Genomic DNA, 14,107 nt, shown 5'->3' on the forward strand with positions numbered 1-14,107 from the left:
GTTTCATGTAACCTTTGGAACAATAAAAGATGTGATTATCCTTATTTTACAGATGAAGAAACTGAGGTTAAGGGAGGTAGTGATTTGCAGGGGTCTATCTGATTCCGTGTTCTCAAGAGTGTGGGGGTGGGGCCTAGCTTGGGAGAAACAGGCCTCTGGGACTTGCTGAGTCACTTACTCCCGTCCCACCTGTCCCTGCCAATCTCTGGGAAGGAGAAATAACACTGGAGAAGCAGAGGAGTGTAGAGGCAGAGGGGTAGGCAGGCTGGCCCATGGCTGAGGCCTTGCTCCCAGAGCTGGAGGGAGATGCCGAAGCCACGCCTTGCCCCAGTGTCCTGGAGCTAGAGGAGCTCCTCAGGGCAGGGAAGGTCTCTTGCAGCCGTGTGGATGAAGTTTGGCCCAATCTTTTCATAGGAGATGCGTGAGTGGTCACTGGTAGAGGGATGTGAGGGTGGCGACAAGGAGAAACAATTTACCTTACATGGGTGTGTGTGGAAATAAGGGGGAAAGTTCTATTCTTAGCATCCCCAAGCCAGGGACTTTCTCCAGAACTCCCACCTGCTGGGACAATGCAGTGACCAGATATGGCCACCAGGGGGAGTGTATATATATATATATATATATATATATATATATATATTTTTTTTTTTTTTCCCTACCTGTAAAAAGGGAACTTCCCAGAAGTCCTGGAGTCTTCTGGCACATCCAGGACAATTGGCCAGAGGACTGGGGGAAAGTATATGGGGTATGACATGCGGTAGTCAGAGATCCCCCTTTCTGATTCCAGCCTCCTTCTTTTGGACATAGAGTGGGTGGAGAAATCTGACTGAGGGTGAATCAGGGAAGGTGTCACTTCTAGACACTTGCAGATTAGAGGCAGGTATAAGCCGATGACCAAGAGAAACCGGATGTATGTGGGAGGATGTGGGGCAAGAAGGGAGAGGAAGGGCTAAAGCAATCCCTTCTTTCCTACCCTGCCCAAGGGCAGATTGCCTGAGGAAGCCAAGAGGTTCTAAAGATAACCCGACACTACCAACTCTCCCACCAGAAAGCTCTGGGGGTGGGGCATGGGCAGCAGACCCTAGCTGGGGCTGGCTGGGCTCTAGCTCCCTTTGAACACTTAGGGTTTCATCCTTTGAAACAGGGAGCCATGCAAAGCCTCCTTCTTGGACCCCACAGCTCAGCCAGCATCCAGCCCCCTTCCTGCTCCCCCCCCCCTCAGGGCCACGGCAAATAACCGCTTTGAGCTGTGGAAGTTGGGCATCACCCACGTGCTGAACGCCGCCCATGGGGGCCTCTACTGTCAGGGCAGCCCTGATTTCTACGGCAGCAGTGTGAGCTACCTGGGGGTGCCAGCCCACGACCTCCCTGATTTTGACATCAGCACCTACTTCTCCTCTGCAGCTGACTTCATCCACCGTGCCCTCAGCACACCTGGGGGTAGGACTTGGGGCCAGAACCCATATCCCACCCTGCTCATTCAAGGGGAGGATGCCCATTTCCCCTCAATCATCAATATGCTCCCATCCCTGGTTTTTAGAAATCTTCCATTTAGTGCTCCAACATTTTACCTAAAACCATTGCTTCACATATGGGGAAACTGAGGCTAAAATTGAAGGCCATGCCTTGAGTTCAAAGGAGCTCTCGGGCCGGAATCCAGGTCTCACAAACAGCAGAATGATTCTTTCTCTGCAACACTTAGCCTTGGGAAAATTTGGTACCTTATGTGTCTGCCCTAAAGAACTTTCAAATGTGTGTATTTGGGGTCGGGGTGGGACGGCATAGGTTACAATAAAGAAGCCTGGAGGGGCAGGAGCTCCTGCTTTGTGTTCATCCTGAAAGACAGCTGTGCCTCCTGCTATATGACACTGGCCAAGCCAGTGTCCCTCTCTAGACTTCAGTTTCTTCATCTGTGTGATGGGAATGACAAAACGACAGCTCATATCACTCTTTTTTAAATGCCCAAGGCACTTTGACATTCTTTTGTTATTCATTCATCGGCTATTTATTGAATATCTTCTATGTGCCAGACACTAAACTAAATTCAGGGAATTCAGACTTGAACAAGGCAGGGTCCCTCCCCTCATGAAACCTGCCAGTCAAATTGTGAAGTATTGTGAGTGCTACTGATGTGGGAGTGCAAATGTGACGTGCTATGGGAACACAGGGCAGGGGTGGCCAGCCCAGAGGACCAGGGAGGTGGGGGACTTCCCTTTACAAGGACATTCATTGGGCCACATGCAAAAATGATGAGCTGCTCTATGATTCAAGCAATACCTTGAGTGATCAGGAAAGCCCTTAGAAGGAAACCATGTATCAGCTGAAACTTGATGAATGAATAGTAGAAGTTAGTCAGACCAAGATCAACAGGAACATTTTTCAAAATAGTAGGAACAACACATGCTTAAGGCTGGAGGTCAGAGACCATGACAGTTTCAAGGAACTGTGTTCCTTACCCTGTGTTCCTAGAGATGAGGGTTGGGATAGGTTCATCTTGAGATAAGGCTGCAGTTGTCAGGAAGGGCCAGCTCTCAGATGGTCTTGTAAGTCATGTTAAGAATTTGGACTGCATCCCAAGGATAGGCCAAATAGGTGTTGTTACCCATTTGAAAAATCAGGAAACTGAGATCCATGATGGCTGAGTGACTTGCCTGGGGTTCCAGAGTGCACCCAAGGCAGGGTAGGGAATGGAACGAGGGTCTCCACCCCAGGCCTGGATGGGATGGCTGGTGGGAAAGGGTCTTTTACCAGGATGTCTCCCTCAGCCAAAGTCCTCGTGCACTGTGTGGTGGGTGTGAGCCGCTCTGCCACACTGGTCCTGGCCTACCTCATGCTGCACCAGCAGCTGTCCCTGCGTCAGGCAGTGATCACTGTGAGGGAACACCGGTGGATCTTCCCCAACCGCGGCTTCCTCCACCAGCTCTGCCAGCTGGACAAGAAACTGCGGGGCACAAGCCGGAGCTAAGAAGCCAGGTATGGAGGACACAGTCATGAAGACACAGGTGCCATTGGCAATGAGAAGTCACGTAAGGGCCTGGGCAAAGAATACAGGGCTATGTGTGGCTGGAAATTGTGACAGGGGGCCTGCCATGCTCCTCACGCCTCAGGGCTCCTCTTGCCCATTCAAGATCTCACTGGAGCCAGGCAGGTAGTCCTCCTATAGGACCCCTGCCCTGTCATCCTCAGTTCACCCCAATTCTTCAAGCCCCAGAAAGTGGAGAAAGACAAGGAAAGAAGGTGGTAGTAAGCATTACATGGAAGAGGTGAGGCCTTCCTACCTGCTCCAGCCTGTTTTGTCCTGCCTTGAATGGTGACTCATCAAATCCCACCAAAGCAGATGCACAACCAAGCTGATCGGTCCTTCACCTCCCCCATGACATCCTGTGGACTGGGAAGCCAAAAGGGGATATGAGCCCTTGGGAATGGCATGTTCCCTGCCTGCTCTCTCCTCAGACAGGATTTAAGAACCTGGAAGATCAGCAGATCATGCCCAATCACCCCACTTTCTCAGGATTCTTAGAAACCCTGACCGCTAATTCAGCATCCTGCCCATCAGGCAGCTGGTTTGGGGGAGCTGTTTGAGCAGGGCTGTAGCACTGCACAACTTATAGAGGTACCATTTATCAAAATGTGTCACTGGAACCCCTAGGAGTTGTGAAGTGCATAGCCCCGGCAGCTGTAACCAGCAGCTCTGGGGTTTGGGCCCCTGAGGATGAGGGGGCTGCAGAGGGAGGTCCTCTCTCTCCATAAACCTTGAATGCCAAGGCTACCTCATCCTTCTCACCCACACCCACTTGATCTTGCACATAGGTCTCAAGACAGAAGCAGTTTAGGTGACAGCTCTTGCCACTGTCCTAACAAGTCCCAGCCAGCCTGGACCTTGGTGTATCTGCCTGTAATATGAAGCATGTCTCTCTCTGCAGAGTCTGTCCTTACTGCCTGCCACAGGGCTCTGCCACTTTGCGGCTCTGGCACTGACCCTGCTGGTGCTTTTGGAGGCTGTGGCCCATGTGGATGCCAAGAAGATGCTAAGAGCCCAGCGTGGGATCCATCCTCGAGTCTGCCACTCCATCTACTTCCTCCTGTATCCCTCACCCCATCTCGGTCACTGGCTTCAGTCCCCACAGGTGGGAGTAGGCTGCCTTGTTAGCCAAGCCCTGAGATTGCTTGGCCAGGGATCCCAAGTTCCCTGGAGAGAAGGCAGTGGAAGAGGGCCACCGCCACCCCTCCCCCATCTCTCCCGGTGCTTAGGAAATACCGACAGGATCCGTGTGTGTGTGTGGGGGGGGTCTGGGAGCAGGAGTGGGGATGAGTTTCAAGGTATGGGTGTATGATGAGGGTCTCTGGATAACAAGGAAAGTTCCTAATAGGCCTAAATCCAAGGTCTCTAACTGACCAGTCTTGGGAGGGACCTGAAGACCATCTCAGAGACCTTATGGGACAGCGAGTCTGTCCAGGGATAGTCTTCAAGGGAAGGAGAGGATGGCAAAGGGTGGGAGCAGTTTCTGGATAAAGCAGAACAGGGTTGGTGTACAGACCTGCTCTGTAGCCCACTTACACTTGTCTATCTGCCAGTGCTGCCACCCTCAGCTTGAGTCTGCCAGATCTGCCTCCTGAATCAGTTCCATCCTCACCAGCCCCCACCTAAGGGTTGCTGGTGCTGGCAATGCCTCCAGCTGACGCATACTTTTGATTAGTCTCCGTCCTCCTCCGTACGTCCTACCAGCTCCCACTTTGGGCCCTTGCTCCACACTGACCATGAAGGCCAAGGGAGCTTTTATTTATTTTTTCCTTCTTTTTTTGGTGGTGCTGGGGATCAAGCCCAGGGCCTCATATGTGCTAAGCAAGTGCTCTTCCAGAGATCACAACCCCAGTCCTCAGAGGGAGCTTCTAAGATGGTTGGTTTGATCTTCCCCTTCCTGCCCTGTCATCCTGATACACATTCACACAAATGCAGGCAGACCTCAGCTGAGCTGCCTCTGCTCCCAGCAGGGCCAGGGCTGGGGCCTAGGCCTAGGCTTGGGGGAGGTGCCTGGCTGGGCTTGGCACTGACCTGCTGTGAGACTAGTGGATCAGTTGGGAGTGGCAGGGGGAGGTTAGAAGGGGGGGAGCAGACCGCATGCTTTATAATTAAACTCAAATCAAAAAATAGAAACAGCATCAAATGTGCAGAGACAGGCGGCTGGAAGCTGGCAGCACAAATCGCCTGTCAGAGAAGACCACAGCCTGCGTCGGACACCCCCTCAGGTGGGTGAGTGCTCCCAATTCAGGGGGGCCCTGAGCATGCTGGGTAACAGGGTTCAGGGCACAGGGTTGTCAAGCAAGGATGGAGGCTGGATTGAGGGACCAAGTGGGTCTGGGATAAAGGCAGAGATAGACCATAGGACAGTCAGAAAGACCCGGGCTTGAATTCTGACTCCCTCATCAACTGGCTATATGATCTTACTTAACCTCAAAGCCTCAGTTTTCTCATCTGTAAAATGGGAGTGATAATATTACTGGCTTTATAAGGGTACTATGAAGATTTAGTGAGAAAATATAAGCTCTTAGCTGTGTTTGGTACACAGTATGCCCTTTATTAGTAAGTGATAAATATGGTAATTAATCCTGAATAAATAAACACAAAGAGATAAAGACCAACCTCAACCCCCAAAGGGAAGTGGTCCTCTGCCTAGGATACAGCTTAGGCCTGAATGGGTAAGAGTAACTATAGTAATGATAATTAGAATAAAATGCACCATTTATTGGGCATCTCTCACAAGGCAGACCCTGTGAGAGATGCTTTACATTTATGATTTCACGGGATTCTTACAACAGTCTCATGAAAGATAATGGCTCAGAGAAGGCCACACAGACACAAGTGGAAGACCAGAGAATTCTACCCAGGTCTGTCCTCCTCCAAGCTGCATGATGGGCCCAGAACCCAGAGCAGCCCACCTCTGGCAGCTGCCTCCCTCCCTCCTGGGGGCTTCATTCCCTAGCCCCTTACTGTCCTGTCCTGTGATCTCTAGTCCCACCCAGCCTGTGCCCCCCCTTGGGAAAAGGAGGAGGCAGAGAGGGTGAGCAGCAGGGAGGTACAAGAGCTTCACTCTGCTATGGTCGAGGAAACATGGTACTACCAGGCAGGACCCTCTGCCATCCAGGGCTGAAGGCAGCAGAAACCAGGGGAGCTGAAGCCACAGACTGCCCTTCCTTTGGGAGCCTGAGGTTACCATATGGGCAGCTGGGCCTGACTCTGACAAGGTGGACTGTTCACCCCAGGGGGACAGTGGATGGGTGGGGGCATATCCTGAGTATCAGGAGTGAGGCCCTAGGAGGGACCTGACCAAGAGTAGCCTTAAGGCCAAAGAAAGGCTCCATTCTCCAGAACTGGGCTGGGGTCTCTTAAGTATCTGAGACCTGGGCTGGGCTGTAGCAGCCTCTGATCCCTGATCCCTCTGGAGACTCCAAGAGGAACCAGATCCAGTTCCTCACAGCCAAAGTCTGGCTACCTGCTCTCCAGCACAACTGGGCTGCACAGCACCCACTGGCCACTGGGGGGCGGTCTTACCCCACGCCAAATTCAGCAGGCCTGGGTCGACTCTTGCCAGGTTCTCAAAGCTCCATCTGGTCCTGCCAGGCGCTAGAGCAGCCCCACCTGGTGGCTACAGACTAGTGCTGCTGTCGGATGCCTCCAGAATCGAGGTCCTCCTTCACCCCAACATACTACACTACCCTCTGCCCTGTGCTTACTTCATACACAGACCTCTCTCTTGCTCGGAACAGAACCCCAGAGAATTCTGAGAAATCAGGCAATGCCAGGATCTTTGGTATGATAAAGAGAAACAGTGGCCCAGACACCAGGGAAGAATTGTTCCCGCTCAGGACCACAGACTCAGTCATTTGCAGATTTGTAAGGGAAGCCAGTCTCTCCTCCTTCCCTCTAAAGTTCTCTTGCCACCATTCTCAGGTGGCCTCCCATCTTCAGAACCACACAGGGCTAAGAGCTTTCTCTCCCAGAGATGCCAAGGAGGTAGGGGCCCTGGGGTTTGGAAAGGCTGCTGCTTCAGTCCCCAATGCCTACTCCTCCTCTCAGCCCCACCCCCATGGGCTCCAAGGCCCTGTCTGGAATTCTAGCCGCTTCACAGTGCTTGTGTTCTGGACGGAATCTACATTAGCCCTATTCCGTTCACATGCTGAGTCCTGCCCCTGCACCCAGTCCCCCATTCCCGGTCTCAGACCATGCCCTAGGTAGGTGGCAGGCCACTCAGCCTGCCTTGAGAGGTCACAGTGGGAGATGAGGGGAAAAACTGGGTCTTCACTTCCGCCTTGTCCTCCAGCCACCCGCTGGGTGAGCCTGGCCAAGCCGGTGGCCTCCTGGGTGCCTATTTCTCTCTCTAGTCATGCCACCACTTACAACAGGGAAAAGGTGTTCCTCCCAGTTTGCACCTTCCCTAGTTACTGGTTGAGGGGATCAGGGACACTTGGCCAAGAAAGGCCCTCCTTCCCATCACAGCATCAGGCTCAGGTTCTGGTGCCACTGATGCCCCAGATCTGCAGGGTCCCAGACACCCTGAGCCAGCTGACTCCTGACACAACCCACCCCACTCGGGTGAGGCCTGCCGAGCTGCACTGGCCTGAGTCTTGGGGGTAAGGAGGAAAAGCCCGGAGCCTGGAGGCAGATGTGTAGCTCAGCGACACCCAGGCTCCTCTGAGGAGACCATTGGGTTAGGGATCACTCTGGAATCCCCCAAGATGGCAATTGAAAGGCTTGGGGTGGAACTGAAGGTGCACAGAACTGGACTGAAACCCCTGCCCAGCTGCTCATCAGCCACATAGGGTTGGGTGCCACTTAGAAAAACACTCTGAGCTTCTGCATCCTTCTAGGTGAAATAGGGACCTACCATAAGGGAGGCATTAGACTTAGAAGAGGCATTCAATATGGAAATGCCCATGAATATCAGTCCACAGCCCCTGACTCTCATACTGGAGGGGACTCTGATCTCAAGGACCTCCAAGTGGGACCAGCCCTGGAAGTTCAGGGGTGGGGGCTTGAGATGAGCCACCCAGGTTGGGTGCCCTCTGAAAACTGTAGCCTTCTGGAGTTCCTATTCCTATAAGGTACAAACTGACAAGACATTTAAGGGGTGGGATTGACACTGGCTAGCGTCATAAAAAGGGAACCTGAAGGCCTAAAGGCCGAAGCTTCTAACACCCAACAGCCTCAGAAAAGGGCAGGGGTGAGGTCTGCTCAGCAATGATCAGGAAGTTCTAGTTCCCCTTGTTCCTGGGGGAGAAGGGTCTAGGTCCCAGCCCCGCTGAGCTGGTTAATAAGCTCATTCCAAACAGCGGAGGCCCTTCCCACAGCATCCCAAAGGCACCTGGCCTGCACCACAGAACTCCCTGTCCGCAGGACCCACCTTGGGGAGCCTGTCTCCAGCACTGGGGTGTCTACTCTATTTCAGGATGAACTCACTGCAGAAGCAGGATCTCCGGAGGCCCAAGATCCACGGGGCAGTCCGGGCATCTCCCTATTCGCCACCCACGCTGGCCTCGCTGCAGCGCTTGCTGTGGGTCCGCCGGGCCACCATGTTGAACCATATCAATGAGGTCTGGCCCAACCTCTTCTTGGGAGATGCGTGAGTAAGACCTACATGGCTGGTGGAGGTGGCAGAAGGGTGTGAAGTCTCTCCCAGAGTGGAAAACAAGCCTCTCCCAGAGTGCTCCTGGGCAGAGGTGGCACCCTCTGCTTCCTACCATATCTCTTTACATGTTTTTCTTTCCTCTTAAATTATTATAACTCTTAACTGTGGAAATAGAACTCACATAAGAAAAGTGCACAGAACACACATGTCCAAGAAATTGGACGTTTCTTGTGCCCCAGATGCCCCTACTGAATCCTTCTAACTTTTCTCTTTCCCAGGGGATAACCACTCTCTAAGTGTCAAAATCAACATGTCCTTGTTTTTCTTTCAAGTTTTACCACCTATGTACCTAAACAACATGGGTTTGTCTTTTGCCTTTTTTTTTAATTATTTTTCAGTTGTAGTTGGACAAAATACCTTTATTTTACTTATTTATTTTTATATGGTGCTGAGGATTGAACCCAGGGCCTCGCTTGTGCTAGGCAAACGCTCCACCACTAAGCCACAACTCCAGCCCCTTGCCTGTCTTTTAAAGTTACACAAATCATATTGTGTATATTTTGTGGTTGGCAATGATTTGCTTAAAATTGTGAGAGACACTCATGTTTTATGGGTAGCTGCAGTTCATTTATTTTTTATTGCTGTGCAGTATTCCACTGTATGATTATAACACAATTTATCCATTATATTGCATGTGGACATTTGAATTATTTCCACTTTTTGGCAATTATGAACAATGATCCTAGGAATATTTAAGTAACATGAATCCTATAAAAACACATAACTTTCTCTAAGTTGTATATAAGAGAATAGAATTGAGAGTTATTTTTCCTAAAAGTTTTCTGAAATATTTGAAAATATGGCCAGGTGCAGTGATGTACACCTGTAATCTCAGCAGCTCAGGAAGCCGAGACAGGAGGACTGGAAGTTCAAGCCAGCCTCAGCATATTAGCAAAGCACTTAGCAACTCAGTGAGAACTTGTCTCCAAATAAAATATTAAAAAGGGCTGGGGATGTGGCTCAGATATTAAGTACTTTTGGGTTCAATCTCCAGTACCAAAACAAAATGTTTTTTTCAAAAATATGGACCAAATATTTATATTTAGAAATTTTCCTTAATATTTGGAAAATACAGATTAATATCTTAACAATATGGCAAATATGGTATTCCTTCTCCCACACAGATATAATCCTTATAGGCTTTAAAAATGCAAACGCACACACACACATGCCGCAGTCTGGCTGGGCACAATCAGGAGCCACTTGTCAAAAGAAACTAACTTTATTTTTAGAACCACACACGCCAAACAAAACAGCCTCTCAGGAAAAACCCTCAGAGCCCCAACTGCCACCACGGGCTTTCCACAAGCCTCTCTCTCCAACCCAAGCCTCTCTCTCCACCTCCCACAATCCTCCTGCTCTTGAGGCCGATTGGCTGGGTTCACGTGGGCGGAGCCAAAAAAGTCCCCCAATGAGCAACTCGGTGGTCTGAAAGGGCAGGGAAACAGCCCAATGAGCATCACCGCAGAGGAGCCAATCAGCTAGATGTTGCTGGGGCCGCTGTGAGCCAATCATCAGCTGGCAGCTGGAAGTTTGCTGGCAGCTGGAAGTTTGCTGGGGCCCCTTCGGCTGTGGCTCTCAACACACACACACACATACAAAGAACCTTTAAAAAAAATGCAAACACACATACATTCTTTTTCATAGTTCGTTTTTTATAAAAATGGCTATTGCTTTATAATACAGCTCTGTGATCTGCTTTATACAGAAAGCTTTTAAAATGAAATGATAGTACATATTTTTAAGAAATGTTAACATTCTGCTTTGTACTCTATACTTTCACAGGTTCTCTTTTTATATATTTATTTTTTTTTTAGTTGTATTTGGAAACAATACCCAGGACCTCACACATGCTAGGCACACACTCTACCACTGAGCCACAACACAGCCCCACAGGTTCTTGATATAGCATAAACACCTTTCCTTATTTGCCTACATCTACCACAGTTTAGGGTTGTATAGCATTTCATCATTTAGATACACAGTAGTCCCCTTTTTCTGCGGTGGGGGATATGTACCAAGACCCCCAGTGGATACCTGAAACTGAAGATAGTACCAAACCCTATGTATCTTCTGTTTTTTAACCTATTCATATATATATATATATATATATATATATATATATATATGTATGTATCTATGGAAAGTTTCATTTATAAATTAGGAACAGTAAGAGAGTAACAACTAAAACAAAATAGGAGAATTACTATATTAACTAAAGTAAAGGTTCATGAATACAAGTACAATAGAATGACAGTCAATCTAATTGCCCAGATAACTATGTGATGACAAGGGGTGGATAGCATATACACTGTGGATACACTGGACAAAAGAATGATTCACATCCTGGGCAGGATAGTGCAAGATTTCATTCACTCCTCAGAACAGTGCAAAATTTAAAATTTATGAATTGTTTATTTCTGGAATTGACCATTTAATGTTTTTGGACTATGGTTGACTGTGGGCAAATGAAACCGTGTGAAGCAAAACTTCAGATAAGAGAGAACTTAATATCCTATTATAGGATTCTCAGTAGTTTTTTTTCCCTTAATTTTTCACTATCTTAAATATCCCTAGATTCAGTGTACATATATTTGTGGGCACTTTCTGAATTCTTCCTTTTATTACATGCTTAGAAGGAGAATTGCTAGGGACAAGTATATGTACATTTCTAAAGCTTTTTTGGGGGTTGGGTGGGGATTGAACTCAGGGGTACTAGACCACTGAGTCACCTCCCAGCCCTATTTTGTATTTTATCTAGAGACAGGGTCTCACTGAGTTGCTTAGCACCTGCCTCGCTTTTGCTGAGGCTGACTTTAAATTTGTGATCCTCCTGCCTCAGCCTCCCAAGCAGCTGGGATTACAGGGGTGTGCCACTGCGCCCAGCACATTTCTAAGGCTTTTGATGTGTATAGCCCATTGCCCTTCAGAAAAGTTACCCTGGGGGGCTGGGATTATGGCTCAGTGGTAGAGCGCTTGCCTAGCACATGTGAGGCACTGGATTTGATCCTCAGCACCACATATAAATAAATAAATAAATAAAGGTATTATATCCATCTTAACTACAAATATTTTTTTAAAAAGTTACCCTGAATGAAAGAGAGTGTTCAATTTCAACTACAGATGTCCCTCTACTAGGGCAGTTCACCAGTTCCCATCTCTATCCTTGGAGGAAAACAGCAAGTGAAGGGCAAATTCCAACCCAGCTAGAGTTAACCCAGTGAGATCTACCTGCTTATACCCCCTCCAGGTATGCTGCCCGGGACAAGAGCCAACTGATCCAGATGGGTATTACCCATGTTGTGAATGTTGCTGCAGGCAAGTTTCAAGTGGACACAGGTGCCAAGTTCTACCACGGAATGCCCTTGGAGTACTATGGCATCGAGGCTGATGATAACCCCTTCTTTGACCTCAGTGTCTACTTTCTGCCTGTTGCTCAATATATCCGAACTGCCCTCAATACTCCCCGAGGTGAGCTTCTGGGGAAGGAGTTGGGTGGGGTTGGGGGTTAGGCTATCCATTTCTCCAATAGCACTGATGCGTGGGGAGCACAAACCCCATCACCAATCCTCCTACACTATGAAGCAAATAGCTATTACCATTTAGTGTCCCCTTCAGAGACACCCTGGAACAGTGTCAGACATAACTAAAATCTGCTGTGGTCATCAGCATAACCACATGCCTCAGGAAGAGACCAGACATTAGGCAGAAGGCACAAGACCTATAAAGGTTCTTGAGCAGGCCTCTCTAAGATGAGGCTTTGGCACAGAGCTGCAGGGGCAGGTGAGAGGGCAGAACTGTGGTGCGTGTGGGGGAGGGGAAGTAGACATCCCCTGTAATCTGACACAAATTCAGGGGACCCCAGGAGTCCAGGAACCTCCACCTCCAGATGAGTTGCAAAGATGTCAGAGGAAGCACTCTGAGTCAGAAGGGAGTCCTGGCTGCCAACCTTAACTCTGCCGTGACTTGCTATTTGACTTTGAGCCATCCTTCTTCCCTTGTTGGACCTCAGTTGTCCCATTGTACAGGGGTCCCGGCTGCTGTGATGGTGGGCTGAAAGGATGGCGAAGGGTGTCTTCTTTCTAAAGGGGTAGGCGATTCAGGAATAGGCATCTGACACCTGGCTTGGGTCTCCCCACAGGCCGCGTGCTGGTACACTGTGCCATGGGGGTAAGCCGCTCTGCCACACTTGTCCTGGCCTTCCTCATGATCTACGAGAACATGACACTGGTAGAGGCCATCCAGACGGTGCAGGCCCACCGAGATATTTGCCCCAATTCAGGCTTCCTCCGGCAGCTCCAGGTTCTGGACAACCGGCTAGGGCGGGAGACGGGGCGGCTAATGACCTGACAAGCAGCCCAGAGCCCTGGCTCTCCATCCAGCATAGCCCAACCTGACTAGCCTAGACCTGGGGACGGCAGCCTCTGCTGTTTCCAGAGATCCTGAGATGTAAACAGCAAGTAGGGGCTTAGCTGAGGCAGGGGCAGGGAGAGCTGGGTGGTGACCTTTAGCAGGTGGATTCCCCAACCCAATCAGAGATTCTTTATGCAAAAGAGAATTCAGTCTGTCTCTATAATAAAACGTTCATCATAATAAAGATAAGAGACCTTCTGGTGATTTGTGAGAAAATGGCTTACTCTGCAAGGGCCAGGAGGTTCCAGAGAGCTTGCCAACTGTGTTTCAGCATGATGGCAGCCTGGAGAAAAAAAGAGTGAGAGTCCGTGCCAAGGCTTAATGAGGAAGGAGGGCAGGTGAGGACTGGTTGGTGATGTTGACCCTGGATGCAATACAGAGGAGTCAGGGTACAAGTGCTGAGGCTTAGATAACTTCTTCCTATCTTGTCCTTCTCATACCCTCACCCTAGGGTTGCGTTGTCTGATCAAGACCAAAGTTCCATGTGTTCACATGTTCCATGTGTCCTGTTGGCCCACCCTACCCAAAGCCAATAATAGAAATGTGCTGTTAGGGCTGGTAATATAGCTCAGTGGTACAGCATTTGTCTAGCACGTGCAAGGCCATGGGTTAGATCACCGGCACCACAAAACAAAACAAAAAACAAACAAACAAAAAATCCCCCAACACTTGCTGAGCACAAACAGCATCTTTTGGAACCAAGTCAATTACACTCCACTTTAAAAAGGACTGCTTAGCATTACAAATACCTCAAAATGAAGACAATAAACAAGAGAAGGAAGATGGGCTTAGGGAGGAGACATTCCAGAAATTCTAGGTGAACAACAGTTGTATGATGGAACAAAACATTTAGCTCTGAGTTTATTAATTCTCATGCTACAATAAAATAAAGCACTATGGAAAGCCCCTCTCCAGCTCCCACTTACAAATGATACATGCTCAGGTACTTAGGAGGTTTAAATAGGCTGGCTTTGCTTCTTCCTCTCTGGTTGCTCCTATTTATCCCTTAC

The 14,107-nt window shown here is 49.3% G+C and overlaps 2 protein-coding genes across 2 annotated transcripts; both read left to right on the forward strand.

Moving 5' to 3' along the window:
- Positions 1-272: 272 nt before the first annotated feature.
- Dusp13a (dual specificity phosphatase 13A) lies at positions 273-2,965 on the forward strand. Its single transcript, XM_046419867.1, has 3 exons — positions 273-421; positions 1,223-1,440; positions 2,766-2,965. The coding sequence occupies exons 1-3, from the start codon at positions 273-275 to the stop codon at positions 2,963-2,965; spliced, it is 567 nt and encodes a 188-aa protein (XP_046275823.1).
- A 2,153-nt stretch (positions 2,966-5,118) lies between these two features.
- Dusp13b (dual specificity phosphatase 13B) lies at positions 5,119-13,301 on the forward strand. Its single transcript, XM_058577920.1, has 4 exons — positions 5,119-5,247; positions 8,445-8,618; positions 11,935-12,155; positions 12,826-13,301. The coding sequence occupies exons 1-4, from the start codon at positions 5,165-5,167 to the stop codon at positions 13,032-13,034; spliced, it is 687 nt and encodes a 228-aa protein (XP_058433903.1). The 5' UTR covers positions 5,119-5,164; the 3' UTR covers positions 13,035-13,301.
- The last annotated feature ends 806 nt before the right edge of the window (positions 13,302-14,107 follow it).

Source organism: Marmota monax, unplaced genomic scaffold, assembly GCF_021218885.2.
Source record: "Marmota monax isolate L192 unplaced genomic scaffold, Marmota_monax_Labrador192_F-V1.1 WCK01_AAM20220418_F8-fsc00019, whole genome shotgun sequence".
NCBI lineage: Eukaryota > Metazoa > Chordata > Mammalia > Rodentia > Sciuridae > Marmota > Marmota monax.